This window comes from Blennius ocellaris, assembly GCF_963422515.1.
Source record: "Blennius ocellaris genome assembly, chromosome: 23".
NCBI lineage: Eukaryota > Metazoa > Chordata > Actinopteri > Blenniiformes > Blenniidae > Blennius > Blennius ocellaris.
This window is the reverse complement of record NC_137672.1, coordinates 11,252,985-11,280,012: the sequence shown is the minus strand read 5'-3', so window position 1 is coordinate 11,280,012 and position 27,028 is coordinate 11,252,985. Positions and strand designations below refer to the sequence as shown.

General features: G+C 41.2%; 1 protein-coding gene across 1 annotated transcript in view; it reads right to left on the bottom strand.

Moving 5' to 3' along the window:
* The window catches only part of LOC308147342 (glucosidase 2 subunit beta-like), a 138,852-nt gene that overhangs the window by 56,663 nt on the left and 55,161 nt on the right, over window positions 1-27,028 (bottom strand). Inside the window, exon 10 of the mRNA XM_080519452.1 lies at window positions 26,279-26,348. Within this exon, the coding sequence (XP_080375578.1) occupies window positions 26,279-26,348 (70 nt within the window). The remainder of the gene's footprint in view (window positions 1-26,278; window positions 26,349-27,028) is intronic.

The following is a 27,028-nucleotide window of genomic DNA, read 5'->3' as shown; positions in this document are numbered from 1 at the left end:
TAAATATATGTACTAATATGCTTTAGCTTGTAGATAAATTCCCACATAATTCTTCTCCTTGCTCTGCTGAATTTCTTTTAATTTTTTGTGTGTATCAGACTACTTTCCTTTGAAAGTGTGGGAAACTTTTCTTCAGATTCACATTGCTTACAAAACAAAAATAAAGAAAGTGAATTAAAACTCTCAGCAGCTGAAATCAAATCAACAGATGTAATTCAAGAAAGTTGAACCAAAAAAAACAAACATGTTACCTAAAATAAAATATGAACGCTTTGTTCACACACACACACACACACACACACACACACACACACACACACACACACACACACACACACACACACACACACACACACACACACACACACACACACACACACACACACACACACACACACACACACACACACACACACACACACACACACACACACACACACACACACACACACACACAAAAGAGCGTAGGATATTGCACGGGAAAAAAATGTTCAAAACAAATATACAATAATTAAACATGCAGGTAAAACATTGAAATATTTATAGAGACAATTACAAATAAACATGATTAAACAAAAATCTGAGAAAATCTAATTAATATATGAATATATGTGTACGAGATTTGTAAATATAATACTTTTCCACTAAAAAAAGATGAGCTTCAAATTTGAACACACGCACACAGGCACACACAGTAAATGTGCTTCTGTGACACACAATAAAGTACAGTGTAAATAAAGTGAAGTAGTGGTGTGCACTGCGTGCCCCAGGCCTGCTCAGACCACACAGGAGGGTACGATTCAAAGCGAAGGCAAGCAGAACTGCGGTGTACTGTTCCACTCCCTGTGACACTCCCCCTACTGAAGCGCACGGTGAGTTAAAACACTGAACAGAAAGAAATCCTCACTGCACCTCAGGATAATAGCAGAACACCTGCACAGAGATTGGGCCCATGAGCTCGAGCAATGACAAATCTGCTTCCTGATACCCATTTAACTGGCAGTAGATCAGCTGGGTAAAAAAGAAAAAAAAAAAAAAAAAGAAGTTGCTCCTGAGGTTTCAGAGAATGGATCCAGAGTGGCAGTTAGTGGCTTATAATCTGTGGCAGGCATTGGCTCTGTTTGCAGTAAGTGGTTACTGGGAGGCTAAAACTGCATCATGACCGAAAGCGGCAGTGTTAGCACTGCAGATCTGCGAGGAACAGATGAGGAAGCACAAAGGACAGAGCCGACAAAGTGAACACAGTCAGCCGTAACTCAGCAAGGACCCAAATGAAATAGGAGCAGGGATGAGAGCCCCGCAGACAGCACCAGTTTGCGCCTTGTAAGTCAGCACCATGGAGAGCTCATGCTGAGCAGGCACCGTGGAAAACAGACCGCACAGAAAAGGCTGGGCTGGTTAGTCACTGTGCTGCAACAACACTAACGCCAACAACATAAAGCCACTGCAGCCACAGATTTACTATCCTTTTCCACTCCTGAAATACGCACCATCTGACTAGAGGACCTTGGGATTTAGAGTGTTTGGTAGGTTACTAGACGTGGCAGTGATTGTTGAGGCCTTTCAAAGGACGATGTGAAAATACCCCACAGAACTCAATCCTGTCTGTTTCTGTGCAGGAAGTAAATTTCTGTAGACACAACTGCACTCTGAGCGCTGCTATGCTAATGTCTCCCCAAATGGGGGCCTTTTCAGGACATGTCAGACAAATCAGGGAACCAGAAGGCAAGAGAAAAGGGAGCATGCACGCACACACACAGACACGCTGACACACATGACTGCGCGTGGAAACAAAAACAAAGAAAGCCTGTGAGTGTGACAGAGGTAGCCTGTAGAACAACTGTGAGTAAGGGAGAAAGGGGTGGCTTTGTGTGTGTGTGTGTGTGTGTGTAGGTGTGTGTGTGTGTGTGCGTCCCTGTGTGTTGAGGGAAACATTAAGAAGCCCGGGAGATGTTTTTCTGGAAAGTGGCTGGATTGGAGAGGCAGCAGCTGTTGTTGGACTAAACTGAGCATCGGTGACTGTCTAATCGAAGCAACGCTGCACTCGGCACAACGAGGGCGCTGCCGAGCAGACGTGAACCCCACCAGCTTTAATGTCCCCCAGGGAGGAGGAGGGAGGTTGGTGGAGAAAAGCCTGGTGACCTATGGTCTTCCCAGAGGCACCAAGCTCCCTGCGTATACATTCCCTCTCTATATATGTGCCTTGACATATATACTGTATTTCCACACAGCATCAGTCTAATCGGGGGGAAAGAGGATGAGGGAAGAACGACAAGTGTGAGTCAAGTCGTCACGCAACGGCTGGCGATACACTCCGGGATAGCTCGCACTGGCCCCGGAGCGCAGCTCTTTATAGCAGCAAGCTCGATTCTGACACACTCTCACAAATGCACACAATGAGAGGATGATGGCACTGCACCTGCTTTTTGACCAACCGACACATGGGGGGGAAAAAAGCAAGAAGAGATATTTTGCGCAATGCACAGGCTGCTGAATAATACATGACTTATCAAGTTCCCGTCAGGTGCCACATGAGCGATGCAGAACTTTGAGTTATTGATTTATTGTGAAAAGAACCAAATGGTAGTTTTATGCAGACCAGCAGTATCAGATAATGACTGTCCCTTTTTATTTATTTATTTATTAATTAATTTGACTGTAGCTGTGCTTGTTTCCCATTTCAAAATTACACGAGTGCTTTAGCTTAACTATCCTTCCTTGATTCCTCAAAGGAGCTTTTTCATTTTTTTTTCCAGGACAGACCCATCTGCCTCATTTACTTTTACAACCATCCCCTATCCCCACTGGGATGGAGCGTGTTGCCTCCTTCTCTCCTGGCAGTGTCACAGTTATGATCAAAAGCTGCCTGTATGTGCTCACATATGTGCGCTTGTGTATGTCACGGACAAGTGTGGACAAAACAAACGGTGAAGCCAACACCAAACCCTCATGTGTCAGTTAATTATTTGCAGTGCTCCAGATGCTGTCACTGACTGAATACACAGCTTAGGACTTTGCTGAGGGCACTGCATTCTGAAGGCGTGCCGGCCCTTTAAATAATACTACAACTAAAGGCAACGCGCGGGGCAACACTGATACAGCAGCCGCAGCCTGATGGCAATTATTTAGACGTCCACTTGCTAATTATAATAGAGGATGACAGGTGCCTAAAACAATTTGAGCGCAAACTGCCTGTGAGCTTCTGCGTGTGGTTGTCTCTGCCTGTGATTCCAGATAAAGATAGCCGGGCCAACGTCTCGTCAGACAATCGTCCGCTTCACTATCGGCTCGCCTGCGTCGCTACTGATTCTTTCCGATGAGCACGTTGTGACTGAGATGGCGTGTGTTGGTGGTCTCACCATTTAGCCTAAACTAACGAACAGTCGTGAGGAGGGGGGGGGTTGAGAGGAACAATAAAATGTTAGATTTTTAGTATAAAAACACTTTTTTTTGAAGAGAATCATTTAGGCTTTGGGTCCTTTGGGGGTCAGACAAGATCATAAGTGAAATGTATAATGCAAGATTATTCGCCGTCATGTCATCTTTCACTCATTGTGATCATGATTAAATCATCATGGATTCACCATAATCTGGCTCAAATAGGTTGGGACAGATTATGCCTTCAATTTAGATCTGACTGAATCACAGTAGCAGAATTATGAACGTTTATACATGAAAGAGTCATGTTTCTCCTTCCTTTCAGCAATTTCAGTACAAAAAAATGTACTTGTTAAGTTTTTATTTCCCTTTTTAGGTTTTTTAACAATTAAATCCATGACTCCATGTCGATTGCATTGTTTTAAGCATGAATAAACAAAAACAGCTTGAGACTTTGGACAATGCTATGATATTTCAAGAAACAAAACAGTAGCATGTAATGAATAAACTTTGAAACGTTGCATCTGTGCTAAAGCCCACAAATCCATTTTGGCTCCTACATGCTTCTCTCAAAAGAAAAATATCCCTAATATTGTGGGAATGTTGATAGTGGGAGGGGTAAAACGACATGGAAGATCAGGCACAAACTAGTAAGGGTATGTTAGGAACAGATTCCTCATAAAGTCCATGTGTAAAATATATGAAGCCAGTGTGACGTACTGCATGGAGACGCAAAGAAAAAAGGCCTTCATAAACATTCAACTTTCATATTTCTGTCTCTTGTCATCCAGTCAGTAATACAGTTCAGAAGTAGACGGTGTGAAACAGTTTGGAAACTTTCTAATAAGCTTTTTTTTCAGCCTCTCTTTTCCTTTTCTTTCCTGATCAAATCTGTTCAATCTCCACATGCTTTCTACTTGTATCCCAAAAAGTCGTGTTTCTGCTACACCCATACCACCGTTTAACATACATAACAGACACACTGTAACATATCCAGGCTGCAATGTGAGGAAAGACGTTGAGCCTTCCCATGGGACTGAGGAGAGTAGAGGGAGGAGCAGTGGGTGGTAGAGGGTATATCCAATCACTGAAATCAAGGCAGTTGACTGGTGAATAATGAATATAAATTGAATGCTCTTCACTCGCCGCGCACAGTGAGTGGGAGACGAAGCCGATGCGCATCTATTGACGTTATGGGGTGATTGTGGGGTGTGTGTATACGCGCTTAAGATAGGACGGTATTACCGTCTTGTCATTTGGTCTGCTTCTCGCCTTCATAGCTCCGGTGTATGTGTGGCAGTGTGTGTGTGTGCGTAAGCTCCTCTCTCTGTCTGTGAATGAGGCCTATTGACATCCTCTGCTGTGACCTTCTGACTCCTGACAACTCCAATCAGTGGGATGAGTGGGAGGCGATGCGAGTCCGCGGCAAACCGCTATGATGAGGGTGTGTGTCTATGCGAGAGGACCGTGCATGCGGGAAGCAAATACACACGAGTTCTGAACGCAAATGGGCGCTATCTTGGTACAAAAGTTCACAAGGCAGAAGAAAGCGGCCTTTTCATGTGCTGCATTCTTTTGTGTCCTTTCAGTACAATGTAAATGAAGATGGCATGCTGGTGTCGCTGTGTTTTAGAAGAAGGGGCAGTTCTACTTTTATTATAAGACACTGAAAAACAAGCCAGACGCATCTGTGAGCCTCAATTGTGACAAAATAATAATGATTATCTGCTCAAATTATGTAATTCCAAAATGCTGATGAAGGCCAGGCAGCCAGAAGCTGTTTTTTTTTTGGGTTTTTTTTGGTAAATGATCCAAGGCCTCCACCTGCAAAAGGCAGAAACAACAACAAAAGAAAGCTTTCTATTTGGAGACTGTCAGTGGCTCCAAATGCAACAACATACAACATGTCACCTCCTATTATGCTGGCAATTATCTATTAGCACCATTGCCTGCACTGGGGTTTGCGAGAGTCACATGCCAAACAGTGTGACCTGCCATTTTCTATCAACAAGGTCCAGATTTAGATTCCACATTAGTCCCTGCATGATGCCAGGCGCCTGTGTGAATGAGAGAGAGGAAAACCGTTGCACTTTGCATAACACAAACACAATCCCAGATGGTTTTTCTTCTCCGCTCAAGAGGAGAGCGAACCCGACGCCGTTCTCACACACGTACGTGTGATATTTAACACACACCCCAAAAGGGAAAAAAAAAAAAGAGTACACTGTCATTCTCCATCCAGTTAAACCACTTAGACAAATCGGGTTCTGATTGTTGTTATTTGGGCTAAGATCTGTGTAAACGGTTAACGTGGGATGAGAGACCTGTGAATATTCCCTTTATTTTAACCTCTTTGCCAAAATGTGTCGCTCAGACATTTCCGTAAAAGGAAAACTGAACGTGGTGTTCCCTTGTTGTGAAGCCGCAGTGCTAGCATGGCTGAAAATCATCATAATGTATTACGAGGAAGGCTTCTAAACAAGGTAACCTTTTATTCAGCTTGCAGTCGCCTATCAGAGCCCATTTACTCCAAATATGTACAAACTGGTGCGCGACTGAGCATGCAACTCATTTTAAATGTTATCTGAAATCTTGCAATCCATATTGGTTGAGAAAATGAGTTTTCAAACAACAATGAAGAAAGTGTAACGGAATCCAGGCTGGCGGTGAAGCAACATGGTGAAATCCATCCGAGCTGAACGTTATTCCTCAAGAAAAGGCTGTAATATATTTACTGGGAAATGTATGTTTGCTGTACAATAAAAATAGATATATGTATATCATGAATGACTGATTATGACTTGTGTTTGCGGCAGCCATTTTTACTGTTTTGTTGTTTTCTCCTTTTTATTGTTTGTTTCCATCGTCTGCACTCATGCTAATTTTTAAAACTGTGCCGCCACTTTTCTGCCTTGAATAAAAGCCAACTTGTTGAGCATTATTTATCATCGGAAAAAAACAAGTCAGTATAATTGGTTTTTCTGAACCTTGTGCACGCACAAACTGAATCACGCAGACACCAAGCTGAATGGTATCCATATGAAGAGTTCCAAGCTTGCACAATTTAAAGGCCAATCGAAAGAATTCACATTGTTTCATCTACTCCTTTTTCACCTGCAGTGTACATGAAATAAATGAGTTAGTATGCTCGCTGAGCACACAAAAGCCAGGTAACCAATCTGAGTGCAGATTGAAAGGGCAAAAGAAGGAGGAATGTGATTTATGCCTAACCTGGGAACTGTGTTTCATAAGGGTGTAACTTCACTTTCATTTCAGAGAGTAGTCCGTTAGCCACAGTGAGCCCTGTTTAAAAAAAAAAAAAAAAAAAAGACCCGCTTCATTCAATGATATAAGTATGTGGTACTCGTGGTGCGCCATAGTTTGCAGGTGGACCTGCTTCGCATTTCTATAGCAGTGAAATTAAGGTGTGTTCCCTTCCAGAGGTCCTTCACCAGCAGTTTAATATGTATTTCAGCTGCATGACATATCAGCCAATAATAGGCTCTCCGTTGTTTACAACCAAACATGAATTTTTCCCTTTTTTCCTGCCAGCAGTCTCAGGCTTTCGGGCACTCTTTCATAGGCATGTAAAAAGCGTCACATTATAAATCCCCCAGTCTATTATTACCTTTGCTGTAATGACACATCCCACACAGCCAGTGCCAAAGAGCTCCGCTTGGGAATAGGCCCAAGGTGCTGTGTTATGCCGGTTACACCTCAGTAACTGCATTGTGGTGATTGAAATCTGAAAACTGAGTCCAAGACCTCATTTTTCATGATGCCACACTCTCGTCTTTCTGTTTCTGTTAAGTCATTCTGTTTAAAAAAAGTTCAAAAGCCTCTTTGGGGTTTTTGGCTTCAAGAGCCTGCTACATACTGTAAATTGCAAACTCAACAATGCCATTCTCAAACACGCCATTATCATGAGGTACCTTGAGAAACCCACAGAAATGTCGATGAAAAAAATGAATTCTTGAGCTTACAAAGGAAAGGTAATCCTAGACTGCACAATTAGCAGATTACAGTCATTGCATCTGCTGGTTCTACAGCAACATTGGTAAAATGCTATAACAGTATGTTGCAATGTTTGCTATTCCCCTACCTGTGCTACAACATCGCGTACACCCAGCGTTCAATCCTCATCCATATGTATGCATAATCATGTTTTGAAATATAATATCGGAATGGCAACGCGTCCCCATGGCACAAGTGCAGACAGCCATAGTAAAAAAGTGAAGTAATCAAGCAGCTTTGTGCATGAGAGAATATCTCACTCCTCAATCCTCAGATAGACAATAGCAGAAAGTAGCCCGATATGATTGACTTGCCTAATTCAATTACATTAAGGAACCGTTGTTCATTTAAGATGTACATTAAGCTCCAATTTGAGGAATATTTTCGGATTCGCAGGAGGCAACAAACAGACTAATTGTTGTGTCTAGTGGTTTGAGCGGCATAGCATGATTCATGCACTGTCAATCAAGTCCGACTCCTGGATGCAGGGCTGCGCTGTTCCCGTCACGCGGTGCAACCCCAACACACAAACCGCATGAAAACACACCCATCACGTAGCCTGTGCACGATGCCCATACCAGTATAGTGCGCTTGCTTACATTTGTTTATCCATAGTTGTATTTAACAGCCTTGACATTTACAAAAATTGATTTCTTTCACAGCCTTGCATTTGCTTGAACATACAACGGCGATGACTCTGTAATCCCATTTTAATTAGAAAGATGTAGCAAGCATGCTAAGCTCACGCGCTCTATTCCCTGCAGCGATGCCACACTGGCGAGGAATCAATCACCAAGGCACCGGTTGCCAGGGCAACGAACAGGGGGCTTCTTCACTACTGTCTAAGTGGTAAATGATTGCCAGTGTAGCTCATTGGCGGATGTGAGGAGTTTTTATCTGTCTGTCTGCCCCCCCTCCTCTCGTCGCATATCCAGAGAGTTAATTAAAAGCAGCCGACATGAAATACGTTTAAATATGAGAAGAAATGAAACATACAGTACAAATTGAATTCCCACGTCAAGGGGTTTGAGGTTGGGCGGATAGGTGGGGGGTGGGGGGGATAGCAGGAAAGCAATAGTAGTGAAAAATGAATATGCAGTGCGAGTGTGGTGTGAAATGAGAAAAAAACATACACATGCCTGAAGAGACTGGTGAATGGATAAAACGGAAAGATGGAGCATGAAGAAGCAGGTAAATCAAAAACAGCTCGGTTCTCATATTGTAGATCGTAACTTGTATTCTCAATTCTTGTACTGCCAGCCATTGCTGCCAAAAAAAAAAAAAAAATTACCTGTAGCTCCAAACAACTAACCTCCATATCCTGGGGATTTTTGTTTGACTCCAAAGCTCATGTGAGACTGGTAGAGGAGTAATCAGGTCACTTTTTATACCATCTGACTGATGTATTCATAGATTGAAAACATTTCTACCAGTGCAGGTATTTCACATTAGCTCAGGCAACAATATCATGCTATTTGGCATACTTTTTGCATGCGTTTTAAAATTGGTGTTTTCTTTTCCCAATACAAAATTTCAAACCAGTACGACCTTTTAACTCGCCTATTGCAATGTTAGTTAAATAATGTGCACGGCACTCTACGTGTGTCCACCTCCCAAACAAATTCTTTGCATTGACGCCTACTGCACGGCGAAGGTAAAATCACTTCACTTGGACCATTACATTCACCATTTCATGCACACACCCGTACAATGATGATAACATTTACCATGGATGGTGTGTGGCCTCCATTGGAGGAAAGTCGGGGTTCAGCATATATACAGATCAGGATGGGGAATTGAACCAACATTAAGATTGGAAGACAACCTGCAGCACCAACTGAGCCACAGACAGCCCAAAGACAAAGACAAAACAAATACGACAAATACCTGCTCATGGTACTTTTTCCTTCTGATGTTCTATCTCCACTCCTTTCCCCTTCATCCAGGTGGCACTAGCATAATTTAGCCTGGTACACAGCACGCCACTAGTTGGTAAGTGAGTGAAAAGACCATATATGGACAGATGGATTATTCCTGGCACTGTCACTAAAAGCCAGTGAGGCCACTGTGGATCCAGATGGAGCAGCGTGCAGCGGTGGTGCGTCTGCTCACTGTGGAGCACTTTACTTCAAACAGACTCAATTGTTGCATCTCGCAAAAACTCAGCGAGCCTAGTAAATATTATTTATGAATGTTTCTACTTTCATGCATGATTAACCATTGCACTACAGGTCTTTGCGTATTGTTTGGCTTTCATAATCCTATGATCGTCACATGGATGTGCGAGTGAAAGGTCCCTTCAGAGGAACACGGGGTAAACAAAATATTTCGATGTTTAAATGCTGACCTGAAATTGGTACCAATGTGTATTTCATAATACTTTTCAACATTTGCGACGATTAAAACTACAGAATTAAACCTTCATAAAAACTGTTTACTCCCCCCTGAACATCTGGACATTGCACTATTAAACAAGTTCTCCTCGGATTGAGACACAGAACAACACCCAGCTGAGGTGACAGTTAGCATTCAGAGCACCGGGGATGTTGAATGCCAAGCAGTATTCATTATATTTACGCAACTCTATTGAAATATTGGTGGGCAAGGCAGCTGGGAAAGTTGATACGATACACCTCTACACAACGCAGCGGCCCTGCAGTGTCACTTCACCATGTTGGCTTTTGTAGGCGCTCACACATACCCGACTCTACATTGTCACAGACTGAAAGACAGCCACTGCTGCACAACTGCTTGTTTAGATTCTGGTTCACAATGAGCAGAAGCTTGCAAAAAAAAAAAATACAAAATATGCCTGCGAGTACCAACAAACCAACAGCAGCACACCTCTACCAAAAGCTCACTCTGGCTCTGATACATGAGTAACAATAATATCACTGCGAACCCTTTTGAGACTGAATGCATGTATACGCATACATGTTCATCACTGGCGTTGCCATACTCTTCCTGTTAATATTGCTGGATCATCTTAAACTGACCTGCTGACATGCACAGTGTAGAGGTAAAGATCTAATGTAAGCGTTTAGGATGAATTAATATGGCAAAACTGGGAAGAGGCCCAGCACTACTAAATGGCATTCTAAGAGCTTATTTATTCCCTGTGGAGAATTGTAGAATGGGCTATGAGTGTGTGGATCAGAGCCAAACTAGATACCAGACCTGCAGAATTTCAGGGTATATGCTTATTGGGGTATTTTTTCCAAGGATGAGGTGAGACGATGAATGCAGTTTAATTTATGTTGAGTTCATTAGTCTGCTTCTGTAGAATGACAGCAAATAGACTTTTGCATAATATTGGACTTTCCATTTTTTTGGGGACGGATTATGCATATCGCATAAGCTCGGAGCTAAGACAGCAGAATGGTATAGAATAATCAAATAATTCCCAGTCATTTAATGAAAATCAAGATTTGTTTGAAACTCTATTAAATCACTTGGTAATCGCTTAATAGTTCAAAAGCCGAAGAGGCTTTAAGATGGATCTTCAAGCTTAAAGAGCATGTAAAAGAGTGCAGTAGAGAGATATGACTGACACGAATACACAAATGAACAATTACAGCTCTTGAAAAAAGAACTATACTATATGGAGTGTCACTGACTATCTCTGGGACTGTTTATTTTTTTTCATCCCCAGCACTATAAGATGCCCAAAACTTTTTCCGAGTAAATTGATGCTCCTGTCCAGCTCTGTCCAGTGAAAATAGCAGCATTTTGCAGCACTTGACATGTCTTGGGCTGAACCACGACTCTCCATCAAGCTCTTTGTGAAACACAACACACATTGCTTTGGCCCGCGAATGAAACGGTGAGCACACCGGCAAACTCAGGTTGTCCATCTGGCAGCAGGCACTGGCTGTCTATCCACTGGGATCATTCCTTCCTACTCTTCTGCCTCCCACTACTGTCTCTCCAATTAAAAGTTACACATCAGCCTCAAGTCTGAGCCAGACTTCCAGATGGTTGGAATGATAGAGCAAGCTTTTCTTCTGTTGCATTGTCAGTGGAGAAATCAGTTACCTGTGTGTCTATTTTCCAAAAGTGCTGTGCAGTTGGGTGGTTGGCGGATGCTTTGGGAATTGAGCCGAGTTCTCGCGCTTAGTTAAATCCCCAAACTCGGCTCTGTACTTTTAGACAGAGGCTTGAAACTGAGCAAGGAACTGCACATTTCAAATGCTAATACTGAGCCACATTTCATTCCTGGTTAGGTCAGATGAGGCTGCTCATTTTCCCTTTGCTTTCACACTATAGAAAAGACATTATAAAAAGCTATGCCCAGAGCTTTACTGAAATGTGGAAAAAGTGTCAATTAAAGCTCTGCACATTGGCAAGGCATTATAATTTCACTTGCACTCCCAACATACTGTAAGCCAGTCAAGTATGAGGTACATCAATGTAGCAAGTATTTCACAAATGCACCATACCTTACATACGAAATACTTGTAGTGACGTGAAAAAAAATTTTTTTTCGAAGAGAATCCATCCAACCACCTATTAACGCGAGTTTATTTTCTGCCCAGCACTCGTGCAGTGACATACATGAAGCCGTCAGTGACTGGAGATCACACGGAAGGCGTGTCAGCCTTTATTTTACCATCACAGCGTCTGGCGCATGTTATCCAACACGCTTAAGTGCAGTTGACAGGTAAATCCCGTGGCTGAGCATTTCTGCTGCTCTCACGCTTCCGAGCAAAAATATTTCTGTGTATGAACGACCATCACATCTCCAGAGACCACAAGACTGCAGGCCTGGCAAAATATACAAGCCGACTTGAAACAAGGGAGGCAGCCTTCGCAAAAGCACAGGTCAAGCAGAGACAGCACAAAGAAGAGGGCATTTTCTCTCTGCGGTTAACGTCTTCTCAATGCACCCGAGCCAAGGTGGTGGAAAAGCGTCTCCAATGTGGGAGACGACTTATGGTTTCTGGGTATCATTACAAGGCTGGCAAACCACCTGTCTCTATGATGTGCTAAGCTTGGATTCTTTACTTCTCCAGCAAATGTGAGTTTTGTTCCAATAAATTCTGACAGGCACATCTAATGACAAACCTTTCTGCCAACAGCTCCATTTTTCAAAGCAACATGGGACTCGAGCAGAATTTCATCCAAAGCTTTCTTGAACTACGTTGCAGGCAGCCGGCGCCAGGATATGCTGTAGCAGAACTTGAAAGTCTCTGATGGTCAAGCTGAATATCACTGATGTGGATCACAAGAAAGCCGAGAGAAGATGTCCATGCACTTACGAAGACATGATTTATCTAAAGTAGAGGAAATACATTTCATCAAGGTCTGAATACAGTAATCACTTCCAGCTACTTTTTGAAGCAAACATTGTGACCAATTTATCTCAGTTATATTGTTAATCCCATTGAGTAAATGACAATGTAACATGATTTATCAATTTAATTCTCAGCAGAAAAAAATGTGCCAAAAAACTTGAGACTTTATTCCAAAGAAAGTGATCTGCTGCTTTTTAAAAAAATTTTTATTGGCAATCAAATTTTAAGATTTTCATTTAATAAAATGCCTTTTCCAAAAAGGCCAAAAAAAGCTACAAGCTGAAAAAAGACAAGGTCAAATCCTCATGTAACTATCGAAAGGGGGCCTATTATGATGCAAATCGTATGTAGTTGCTCATAGGTCTGTGTATGAAGTAATGGTGATTAGTTGATACTTTACCTGTATAGCTCATTTCACCGCTTGAGCAGTCTCAATATGCTTTTCATCATCTGACACACTCATCCATTTGCAAAGAGCCTCGTCCAAGGACACTTTGACACATGGATCTTTCATTAGACACATCTCTCAGAATATGACAAATTGTGAGATTGCTGCTATTGCATCACATCTACAAGTTCCTTGCAATTCTATTTCTTGCTAAGGGAGCCTGAGCGACCGTAAAAGAAATCATAGATCACACAGCGCTGTCGAATCCTCGAGGGCTACCAGGAAATGGGGGAGAATTAGTATTTAATTAGGGTAACGCTGATCTTTTTACCTCGGCGACTATTTTAGATTCCCAAATCAATACACACTGCCACGCTGGCATTCACGTGGGTCAGCCCTCACTGATCTGTAGATGGAAAATGTGTCCATCGCAGTCTCCTCCGTCAAGCTTATTACCTGCCAAATGCGGGCTGAAGGTGAACTGTGTGGGTGAGCCTCAAGTATGTGTCCCTAATAAGTGCTAAAGCCGCATGGTGGGCAGTGGGGGTGAATACATGGTGATAATTGAGAGCATAATGGTCACTTACAGCATGTACACCCTTTGTGTTAAATATAGCCATGCAGGCACATCCAGGAGTGAGCAGCATATCACATAACTTGGTTTCACAACACACTCCATGAAGTTAGTATATCAAAAGGGTGATTGTGATCTTGCATTGAGTAGTACATATTTACACTTGCAGCCTGAAAATCTGTTTCTATTTTTCTCAAATAACTCATCTTTAATGAAAGAAAATGCTTAAAGCTCCAAAAAGATTTTGTGCGTCATAAAGGACACTATGTTTTATATTTGACGGTGATCAGAATAAAAACAGTGCTTTTTTTTTTTATGTTCCTGGTTGGATGGAAGAACATTAATTGATGGTTTCAGCTGCTGCTTGAGGCAGATTTCACTTTGAAGCTTGTATTAATTTAAAAATGAAGCAGTGGTGGGTCGTTTAGGTTTCATAAATACACAAATCATCCTGCCAAAACTCTTTATTAGATATGCGGCAAATAACCATCAATCTAGGATCTCACTGCCTCTTTTATCATTACCGCAATCAAAAAACATGATTATGTGAATGCTTTTTTAAAAAAAATCACAATGTAATTTCCAATGTTTTTGTGGGCAAAAAATTGTGTACAGGGGGAAACAATTGCGACTACTTTGAAACCGCTGCCTCCTAAAAATGAGTCATGTAAACACTTACTATGATAATAAGCATAATACACCCTATAAAAACTGTTTTGAATGTTTCCATTATTTTTGTTTTGTTTTATTTGATTAGCTGCAAAACATGAGCTCCATGAATGCTGCAAAAAAAAAACATGATTATTTTAGCTCTCAACCAAGGCCATGTGCCCGCAAAGAAAATGTCTAAACTTATGTAAATGTGACCAAATATCTCTTTTGTCATTTTTTTTTTTTATTCAAGCTGAGGCCACTATCTGTTGCTTCTGGTGTAAATATGTTGTTTATGTTTAAAAAGCCAAAATGTGTATCTAGAAACTATTCTAGTAAACACTTTGGGGACTAATCGCAGAGTAATGCCAAGCAGTAGTCAACAAGACAGTTGAAGTTCATGAATAAGTCAAGTTTAAATGTGTTGTACACAATTGTATGTGCTGTCAGATTCCACTTTATGCAGCTTCATGGTGAAGGTATGATGGCTTGTAATGGTGTTACTGCTGCCTCGAGTTTTAATACTTTATAAATGCTGATATACTTACTGCAAAAACTACAACTAGAAACATATCGTGAAACAGAAACTTCTCATATTGATGGCATATGTTTTTTTTCTGTGATATACATTAACATCACATGTTCATTCTCACAAAAAAAAAGTGGGAATACATCTCTTACATGAGCTGTACATCTGTTTAATTGTGATAATGAAATACATCGGTCTGAAACCAGTAAAGGCGCATGCCATGCACCTTGCAGTGTTTGACACCACAGTTTGAGGTAGAGGTCTAAATGTGTCAGGATATGTAGGCGAATGGCGTCAACACTGCACGCTCCATGAACCTGAAACACTGAAGTATCATTTTCACCTTTAAGAAATTGAGCATTTTACATGCAGTAAAGCTATTCAAACATATAACAATGTTATCAACAGTGAAAAACGTCACACATCCCAAGTACTTGGTTCAACATGTACAGTATGGTCTACTTCTGTTATCTAAAGGCAGAATGAATCGAACCTGCCACGTGTCTGCTGGAGGTCAAGGCGCGTGCATACACAACGGACAGGAAACGGAAGGAACAGAAAGTTCAATAGGAGTCCAAGAAGGGGTCGATTTTACCCTGGGGCATCTTCTTCAGGTTATTCTGGCCTTGGTGATCCCTCCAAATGCCACATCATCCTCACTCGCCACTGGAGCCACCTCGGTAGTAGCACAAAGACTTCCAACACATTTCGAAACACAAAATGACCAACGAGCTACTTTAGTCATTAAAAATGTCTTGCTATTTTGCATGGCAGCTTCAGAGTATATGTTTGAGAAAACTCTTCATAAAGCTGGACCAAGCTTTAATAAAAAAAAACTGATTGTATTCCAAGCATATGTGCTATTACAGAGCGTAATTATTACCATACATTGCCTTGGAATGAGGGAACAATTGTTCCATTATGTTCTGTAACAATGTCGCCTTCTAAGAGAATTTAAATACATACTACTACAAAGTCTTCATCTAACTGTTTTTATTATGCAGCGACGGCGCCAGTGAAATTATTATGTTCGTGGAAATGAAAGGTGGAAATGGTACTAAACTTATATGAAGCTGACAATGAAGGAGAATCAAAGTTTTTAAGAAACAATACTGAATAGCTCTCCGGCGACACGCTGGAACCCACCTGCACATTTGTTTTCATTAGCACTGTATTGTAACCATCATTCTAATCAATTAAACCTTGTATTACCAGTTACATTTTCAGAAGTGCCAACACATGTTTGAACAGCTCCTGTGTCACGCTGAGCAAAAACGCTGACAGCTGGGATGAGGGAGAAGAAGAAAAAAAGAAAAAGAAAAAAAAAAGAAGAAAAAGTTATGAATACTAAATGATGTTATGATGTCGTATAAACCTCCAACACAAAAGGCCCAGGGATCTGATCTCAACTGAATAATCAACAGCCTTATTAATATATGACATATTGCACACTGGGAACTCAGAAAGGTTTGGAGGGAAAACAGATCAAAGTGAAGGGAACAACAGGGGGTTCATAAAAGTTTGCGTGCACAGCAATGTCTTAATTACAATGACATATTGAATGTTTCTTTTCCTAAACAACTTTCTCAACCCTCTTATGACTAGATTTGATTTATTTCAATCTTAAAGCTGTAATAACATTGCTGATTTATATGGTAATTATTCGCTCCTGTTAAATAGGTGACAGGCTGGTGAATCTTGCCTGTGAGTGGACAGTCTAACTACAAAAAATGTATAGAGACCAACAGAATAATTAGGGGTGGAAATCACCAGCTTTATCTCTGGACAACGATACAATATGATTTGGATTAGATTCGGGGGCCTGCGATCGATATGAGACAATATAGCATCTGCTCATTTAACAATATCAGGTACATTTATAACATAAAGCTGCCTTTGACACTTTTATTCCTGAGCTCTCCATACATTGAAATGAAACAACTTTAGAAACAAAGTAGACCTGTGGACTATAAAATGCCACATTTCTTGTTAACCTAACTGTTGATCCGTTAACTTAAAGTGTCATTGTACTAATGTGCAAGCATCTCTCATGCTACTGTTAGCATTAGCGTCAGCGTCAATGCTGCGTTTAATTTTTAGGTGCCGGCCCGATTCTTCATGTTCCCCCAAGTATTTTGACTCGTAACGGAATCTCAACACCGTGTTTCCTCTGAAAACCAACACGCTTCCACGTGGCCGATTTATTACCGGGAGAAGAGACACATGTCTTCGGAACGGAGTGGAAAAGACAGCGTCTTCACCACTCTGTTCATCGCTCTCCAGCCATAGGGGAAGCAGATTCGCATGTGCAGAAATGATGATGCAAACGTGCAATTCGTATTTCAAAATAAAAGTGTACATGCAAGATGATGATGTTTCTCAATGTTTTCACTTTGCATCGATGATATCTGATCGTCGATCATTAAATCAATACACTCATCCTTATCGGTGGATCGTTACACCTCTAAAGCTTCTATTTCTAAGCTTTCGGGCAGATTATCATCATGGTAACCAGAAGTATGTATGTCAGGGGCGACTAGACAGGGAGAACTGAAGTAGTGTTTTAATGATCTAAATAATAACATTCACACTAAAAAAAGCTATATATTGACTAAAGGAAACTCCTGTTTGTTTGTCTGCATTGAAGTAAACTACCTCCTGTAGGCACTTACAGTTCCGTTCTGAAGTAGTCGCTAAATGAACAGAATAGCAGTGTTGTTAATTCCATGCGATTCTTGTTTTCTTTGTTCAGTGCTGCTCTGCTTCGCGTGCAAGTCAGATACTTTAAAGACACAAAGAAGCACACCTTCTCTTCAAGCTTACAGTAGCAAACAAAAAAAAAAAGTGCCACCTTGGACGAGCCACTATAACCAAATCCAATCATTTCACAGCTCAAACAGTGAGCTGCTGCTTTTTAAATTACAGATATTTACAACGCTTGTCTCCGAGAATAGCACAATCTCTTTGTTGTGCCAGCAAGTGAGGGAGGTCAAAGCAAAGTCATTTATCTCCGTTGAGTTGGAAATTAACTTCTGCCTCCAAGCAATTCGACCCAGTAAGAGCCCTGCTGTGCTGCTGACCTCTCAGGCAACATGTGTGTGGCGAAAAATAGCATGGCGGAGGGTGTACAACTCCGGCGAGATGAACATCACAATGTTGATATAAGACACATTACATGATAGGAACAGCGAGAACATCTTCTTGCCACTGTGGCCGTGGGATGAAGATGGGATTGGACAAGGATTTAGCTGAGAAACAGAGCATAATGTGAAAATGTGGATGAATGTGTAGATACGGGGAAGAAAACTCTAACACTAACCCTAATGATCTCTGACAACAGTAGATAATAAGGCTAAAAACAGACTCATGATCAGAGATATTTTTGCAATTACCTTTGACAATGTGACTAAATGTAACAAGGTCCTATTAAACATTTCACCTTCTACATAGTACAAGTAGCATGTTCTGTAGGGGTTTCAATTCAATCAGAATATATGGCATTTTTAGTATTATGAAAATCCTTTAAAACAAACCTAAATGTTGCATTCAGGATTTTTTTTAGGAATATTTGCTGTATTGAACCTCTGCAGTCGTACATTTCGAGATTTTTAGAGACTTGACCCCTATACACATAGCTCTAAATTGTTGTACACTGGGGTCAGAGCTATTCTAAAAAGATCATATGACCAACACTTTGAAATGTCCTTGAATGCCACTCGAGTAGATGTACACCAGATAAAGCACTCACAGCTACTAGCAGGTCCCTCGTGCTGACACCACAGCAACAGCAATTTTGATGGACGTAAACGGAGATGGGGCCGTTTTGACGCCAACTGTTTTTCTGGAGAAACTAAATAAATAAATTGCCGTCTAAAGAAACACCAGTATAAACATATCAGCAAACAAAGTGAGGACTTTTAAAATGATGTGCTCTGAGGCAAATCAAAGATCAGAGAGTGTTTATCCTCAGTAACAAAAGTTATGCCTGAAACAGACCAACAACAAACTCTGAAAGCTCACGCCAGCTGTGAATCACGGTGGTGAAAATTAATAGTTTGCAGCTGTTTTGCCTTCAGGGTCTGCGCTGCTTGCAGTCAGTTATGAAGTCTGCACTGAATGAAAAACACATAGTTAAAAAGAGGTTTCTGAATTGGAGGGTGGACCTTTCAACAGGCTAATGATCTTAAGCACATTGGCAAATCCATTAAAAACTGTTTAAAAAGAGCAAACAGTGGCTTGTTGAGTGGCTTCATGAACGCTCAGGCCTCAATCCCATTTCAAATGTTTATTCTCTTCACTTGACACCACATCAACCTCGAAACAGCACAAGGTCAGTGTGTTTAAAATGGTGTGAATGAGGCCCATGCGATCCGACAACTGCGTGCGCACGCATGCACACACATTACATAAAATGTGTATTTATACAGTCGTACATTACATAAGGCGTATAGTGTGCATATAAGAGAAAAGTGCTGCTTCTAAAGATATCCCAAGAAAGCCTAGACAGCATTTCCTGGTGAAAGAAAATCAATAAACAAAGTATGTCTGTAGTTTACTGTTGAGGATTGAATAAAAACTTACACAAAATAAAAAAATATATATACAAAAATGCACAGTGGGACTGCATACATTTCAGTTTCCAAAGAACTTACACAAACATTTCAGCCCATAAAAGGAGGATAAATCAGTGCAGCTTTGTTACACATGTGCTGAAAAAGCAAAAGAATACCTGAAGACATCTACCGAAGCCTTTGTCACCCATCTGTTTCAGGCAATTTCATTTATTATCTTTTTTTTTCTTCCATTTATTATTGTTGTTACTATGACTACAAGTGCTTGAAAGCGACAATCTAGTTCATGACCACTGCCACAGTAAATGGTACAGCCCTAAAAAAAGCACCAAACTGTTCATTTCACTTCTTATTCTTACAAGAATATGAACATGATCACCAAGACTGGAGTGGTACAATAAGTTGTTCACAAGGCAGGCCTTATTTCTCAATGCTACAGCTACTATTATATATATATATAATTATTTTTATTTTTATTTTTTTAATAACTACAGGGTTTTACCGTGAAAAGTTACATACTGGAGCTGAGAGTCGGTGTGGCGTTTTGTCTGCTCCTCCATACAACAGCTCACAAGCCTGAAGAGATCAATTTTCTGAGCTCTGCTCTCTTTTGTGTGGCCTCAGAGATTCGGTTAGAGGGGATAATTGTTGCCTACCATACACTCGCGCTAGCTGTAGGGACTCACCTGGAAAAGCACATGCGATGCAGTCCACAGAAATCAATACGAGCGCACTAATTGGGCTCTCAGCAGGGAGTCGGGAAATAGCTGAAACATACACCCATTTCTATAACCCAAAGATGATGAAGAGCAAAAATTGAATGTGACATACAGGAGTATGTGCCTCTTGGTTACCAATAAAAAAAAACATTTTTAAAAAGCCAGTCAGCACAGTGAGGTTTAACAGCTTCACGTTTCGCTTCAAATCAAACTCAACACTGTCCAATTAAAAGTCGGATTGGTTTACAAGCTAATTTCATAGTGCATGAACACTTGGTTTTTATTAAAACATGTATACTGATTCTATAATCAGTATTGTATCCAAGCTCTTTTTTTTTAAAGAGAACAAACTTTTACTCATGCTGACAAACATCTCAGTAATAGTGTCTTATGTAAGCCGCCTTAAGATCTCCATTTACATACACCTCAAACAATTACAAGATTTCCTTGTAGCATATCATAATCTCAAAGCACACATTTCAGACAGCATCTCCACAAATTATGTAAAACCACTGACGTCCTGCAAAGGAACACCGTGAAACAAGCGAATCCCCGCTAAGTCCAGAAAATTAGACAGATAAATACTTGGAAGTGTTGGGGAGACGTGGGAACTTGTAAGAGTATGATGAAAATAACGGCGGAGCAAGGCTGCAGCTAATGTACGACCCTAATTAAGGTGTTAAGTAGCTTGGGAAAATAAATCTAAATGGCAAGTACAATTACTCACACACCTGACAGGTAGAAACACACTGGAAGGACGCTAGTTCACAACAGCCAGATGGATCTGTATATACACATGAACTCTGCTCATTTTCACACTGCATGTAAATCAAGAGGAAGAAGAATGTTTCATGCCAATATTGTCTCAAGTCACAACTAAAAAAGGTTATTTATGTATTCAAAAGTCAGGCTATTAAAGACATTTAAAGCCAAAAAATATGTATAAATCAACTTCATTTCAATGTAAACACTTTAAAGACAGCCATAGCTGAACCAAAGTGCTGTATATAAATATACATAAACATCTAAAAACATGATTTGCAATCACCAAAAAAACCCCAATAAAATCCAATTTAAAAAAACTCAATAAAAGAAATACAATAAAATGACAACAAATTGGGTTAAAAAGACAAAATGGACATAATGAAATATAATTGTACATCAAAATGTCAAGTGCAAGATCATGAAATTGATCATAAATAATATGTTTGAGCAAAGTTCTCAAGATGGCTAGAAATATAACTGCAGGAAAATGTCCCATCTCCACAATAAAAACCTCAATTCTTAGTTACACATATTTTAAAAATTGCTGTAAATGTTAAGGTGCAGGTCGATTAATGAAAATACTTCGACGTTGCAATGACTAATAGCTTTAGCTCACATTTACCATATTTGTTTTAGCATTGACAGTAAATGAACATGCAATTAATATAATATTGCATATATACACACATTTCAAATATTGTTTGTCGACTTATGAACAACATCCATGTTTATGTGAGAGATTAAAATGATGAATAGAATTTGAAACAGAGTTAATTTCAGTAAGCTTTATTGGAAATTCATGCAGCTGAAGGAAATGTCTGTTATGCAAATAGTTTATAGGTATGACAGTAAGAAGATAGATGACAGACTGCTGTTGTCAATGATCCAGCCTTACTACAATAAATCTGAAAGTTTTAGCAGCGATGAAACAAGCACGAAATTACCCGACATCCTTCATTTCCTCAATCTAAAGAAGACCAGCAAAATTAGTTGCTGTTGGCTGCCTTGGTGAAAGCACTGTATGCTGGCTTCTATGGTCGGGATTGTTTCTCTGCCTCTCTCTCTCTCTCCCCCTCTTTCAGACTCTGAATCAGCAGGTCCCTTCGGTAAACAAGGCAGAGTGATTGTTGGATTTGCATATTCCTGAATAAATTATATTGCATTTCTGCGATAAGCAGTGCACTACTGTTTGCTAGCTTTTCCTCCTCCTTTTTCGGCCTCCTCCCGTCTTTCCGACACCATTCACGCGTGCTGCCACGAATTAACCCTGATCATGAGGGACCCCGGCGAGTGAGAAAGTGCTGCTCAAAATTCATGTTTTCAGTGGTAGGAAAAAACCGTGCCATTGGCCCCTGGTGGGGGCCAAGACTGCCAACTACGTGGATGGTTAATCAGGACTGATAATGATGCATGCCAATGTCCGCCACCAAGGACAAGGATGGCAGCCACGCTCAATGGTGAGAGATGGGGGTAGAAAGCCTGGGAGGACAGGAGGTGGAGATTAAAGAGACTTGAGCCACAGAGAATGGAGACGGCGAGAGATGGGGGTGGAGAGGAGAAATGGAAGATGAGTAGTGGAGAGGAGGGGACTCCCAAAGACGAGTCTATGAAGGATTGCAATAAGAGAAAGTCTGAGGCGATTTAATGTGGGTGCAAAATTGCTATTTTGTGTGTGTGTGTGTGTGTGTGTGTGTGTGTGTGTGTGTGTGTGTGTGTGTGTGTGTGTGTGTGTGTGTGTGTGTGTGTGTGTGTGTGTGTGTGTGTGTGTGTGTGTGTGTGTGTGTGTGTGTGTGTGTGTGTGTGTGTGTGTGTGTGTGCAGTCAGAGAGGCATATGGATATGTGTGCATATCCACATCAGTGTGTTTAACAGGGGGCTGGGGAACGTTGTTCTTAATATGAGCACATCTACAGACTGTAACCCCTTTTTAATTACAGCCTTGGCATGCTAAAGAAGCAACCACAAGAAGAAGAAAAAAAATCCTCCATTAAAACCGCATGTAGGCCTCAGCCCTTTTCCCCCATCAGTTCAGCTGATGACTGCTTTTTCTACTCCTCAGCAAACCCCCCCCCCCCTCCCCGCCTTGATTCCCCCTCACTTCCTTAGGAGAATTGGGCTGGTGGTATTTTGGCTGCGAAAAGGAAACCATCGGACGGCAGGGGCATGAATATTCCAAATGACTAATGTTGCACATGCTTATTTTTGACATATCTGGCTTCCGCAGGGAAATAAAACACTTCTAATGCAGGGGGACCATCTGTTATCTGTTGCTGGTGTTTCAGAGCAGGCGGATTCGGTGCGCACGCTCACACACGCGCGCACGCACAAAGACACACACGGGCGCACAGACACACACACGCGCAGGCAGGCAGACAGATCGACACATTCTCACACAGCGGGAGGCGTACGTAGACAGTGAGACACATGCGCACACACATGTACCAACAGCAGAATCCTTCGGGAGCATGCACAACAGACAGGCTCTAAACTCCTATACAAATTGAACGCTGCTTTTTTTTTTTTTATTTATTTACTGTGTTTGTCAAATGCTGTAAATCTTAGGTTGTAGGTGACAGGGAATGCACACACTTTTTTTTTTATGCTGGCCATAAATACCTGGGCCTGTCTCCTCGTGGCAGCTGGAGCGGGATAATATGCTGGTGGCGAGAAGAGGGAGGGGGGAATAAACCAGCTGCATCACAACAAAACATGAGACGCGGTAAAAACAGCCTTCTGCACCGGCCTCGAAATCTGCATTAAGTGCGTTCTCACTCCGATTTGTCTGAAACTATGGCCAAAGGAATAGGTGAATGAGGTATGGTAAACAAAGCTCTCTCATGCGCAGATAATCTGTTTGTTATTTTCAGACAATTGCCAAGCTTCTGGGTACACTATAATACTTCTATCGAAGCAATAAAATGTTTTGGATAGCTAAATTTGTGACTGAATTTCCTGTTAAGGCTTCTGCCTGTAGAATTGCATCTTAAAATGCATGTCTTAAAAAAAGGTTCCCGGCTTTATCAGGCATCTCAGAAATGATATGCAGTATATAATCTTTGGCTGCATCTACAAAAAGTCACTGCGCCTAAGGTCCACTTATATGTACCATGTAGCAAAAAGCTAAATCTTACTAAACTATGCTAAACTACTACCATCACGGTATACAATGTCTTAACCTGAGAAAAGTTAGGTTTTTACATGTATTTCTTTTCAAATGTCCCAGACTATGCACATTTCACTTTATAATGGTTTTATAACCGTGTGTGACCTCATATACTGTGTATGAGGTCGCAAATGGGAAGAAAGTATGTCATAGCCCTCACTTGCTTGCTCCACTATTTAGCAAATGTGTGCTTATACTGGCGAATGAGAGACTTTCTCTTCATGACATCATGCGGGGAGATAGCCACCCACTTTGGAAGTAGATATGCACTTTGACCCCCCCAACAGGAAGACAAAAAAATCACAAAGATCCCCGATACACTGAATAAATTCAGTATAATATGAAAAAACATAATAGTTGGCAGGTGATAGCGTTCGCTACTTGGAAGTAACTGTTTGGTCGTGCATGTTACAAATATATCTTGACACAACTGCACGAACTAAGCAAATCTAAAAGGTAACACAAACGACTCTCCAAGAAGCCCAATAGGGCGGACATCCGCTCAATGTGTCAACACTGATCTTCTCCCCAAGAGCAGCGTGGAGTAGCAGTGGACAGACACAGCTCATTGTACACACACAGAAACTCGAGGGACTTTTAGACTGGCAGAAATTCAAAACCAATGCTGGATTTGGGGCAAGACACTTTGAATACAATGTTGCTAGACCTACAACCCCTGTATGAAATTGTTGAAAAAAAAAACTGTATAACATGGGACCTATAAACCATTCAAACTGAAATGTCCAACTATCCAGTGCTTTAGTTTGTAGAACTATTTGAGATAGTGGTTAGCGCCTCCCTTATTTCTTCTCAGTTGTAAAGGAAGGTTGCAAACCCCTCACCAAGTCATGTTTCAAACCTTTACAGTGAAGTCCAATGCCAGTAGACAACCCACTTAAAAAACAAAACAAAAGGAGACCCTCAAGAGCAAAACCAAACCCTTGAGACCGCTCCTTGAGATCTCTTGCCCCGGCCAGGACTGTTCTGGACCCTGATGTTGGAAACCACTCCTGATGGGCAAAATAAGAGGAAGTAGTAGACGAGACGCTGAATTAAATAAAGTTTCCAAGTTTTCAAACTTGCTCGAGTGTCTAGGATGGGTGACAAAATGCAGAAAAACACCTCAACAACTCTACTGACTGTATGAGTGGAATATGGGTCAACTAAAATACACGGTGCAAGTTCAAAACCCAAGAAATCCACAGATGGATTTCATTGCTTAAGTGTTCCTCTAGACTGAGGAACCTTTTTTTCCCCCCAATTTACATGTTCCGCAACAATTCAAAACCACCATTTCGTTGACGTAATCAGGGTTAATATATCGTCCCTGTTGCACTCTGGAAAACTACTCGTGGTCAAAAACACTGCCAAGTACTGAAATAGCTCGGAGAAAATAAACGCATAAATTAACACAGTTTGAGTTGTTGGCAACCAAAGATAACTGACTTATTTATCTATCCAACTACTGGTACTTCTGATAATTAAGTAAGTAATTAGTTAGTTAAAACCGTCCTGATACACTTTATGTATTTTTGACTCCACAAGAGTAAAAATAGCAGGGACTGCTAATCACTCCACCAACCCCTCACAGTCAAAAAAATATGTACATTCTTCGCCTTTCAGGCAAGCGTCCATCACAGAGAGCGTTTCAAAAGCTTAGTGTGTTACTTTGCCTTCACAGTATTATCTCACTTTCAAATAGAGCAAGGACAAAGGCAAACTGAAGTAGTTTTACTGCAATAACTAATTATTTGTAAGCAGTCCTGTTGTCCTAAAAAGGTAAGAGGATGGTGTTGGCAGCCCGTCTGTGCTACTTGATTATCCTCTCCTAGGTGAGCTATTTTTTGCCAAGAACAGACATTTTGTGTTTCATCCTCGCACTTTAATTTCAGGGAAGCAGCACAAATTCTCTAAACACAGTGCAATTACGCACACTGTAGCCGATCCATTGTGGATACCCTGGTAAACTCGTATGGCTCTGGCATCGGGCGGAAAAAGCTCACGAGCCTATCCACTCCGGTGTGCAGGGTATAAACAAAGTTGCGACACAATAAAAACCCTCATTTAACTCCAGAATTGAACTCACTTGTGTGTGCAGTGTAATAATCAAACTTGGAGCGAGTAGATGTTGTTGGCACAGCAGCGGGATCAAGAAAAGAGGGGAGTTTTACATGGAGTTGGCCACAAGATGAGGGCATGCGGAAAAGAAGGGCGGCCGGGTTTAATAACTTACCGCTGTCAGCTGCCTTTAAGTGCGGATCTTCACCCACAAGACTGCCTGCTGCACTCAGTGCATCTTTGATCTATGAGCACATAATGGAAGCAGAGAGGGAGGAAGAAACTCGGTCAAAGATCTATACACTTGGAAGACCTTGGGTATCACCTGCATTAATGTATAAAGAGGCAGCAAAGGCCTACCTGTGTATATGCGCACTACACAAAAAGCGATTTTGAAAGATCATTTCAAGCTCAAGCCCATGACTCTAATATGCATCTCCCAGCAGACACTGACGACACTTGATGTTTGGAAACACGAGGTTCCTTTCTGTGTTCTCGGAGGCTCCCAGGAGCCTCTGAAAGACAGTTTAATGATGAAAGACAACATGCCTGGATGCTACTGTTCTGTTTTAGGTCACAGGGGAAAAGCAGGCGAAGCCAAAACAATTTTGGGTCTTTAATTTTCTCGTGGAGACGCCACGTTCATTTAAAGGGATTCAGCTCAGTCTGGATGCTCACCTTCAGGAAGGTTTTAGGGGGGAGATAATCACCAAATCCCTGCTAGAGTAAACATTCTTGACTGTTAAGCTGCGGCTGTAAAATACTGATAGAGCAAATATCAAAATATTGATGTTTATCTGGTGCCGGGATTCTACCTGAGGATAGAAAAATGTGTTATTTCAGTTGTGCTATATTCCACTGTTGATGCTCGTAGGCATTCTGTGTTAAAGAGAACAATAAAACATTGTGCAGAAACACACATTCT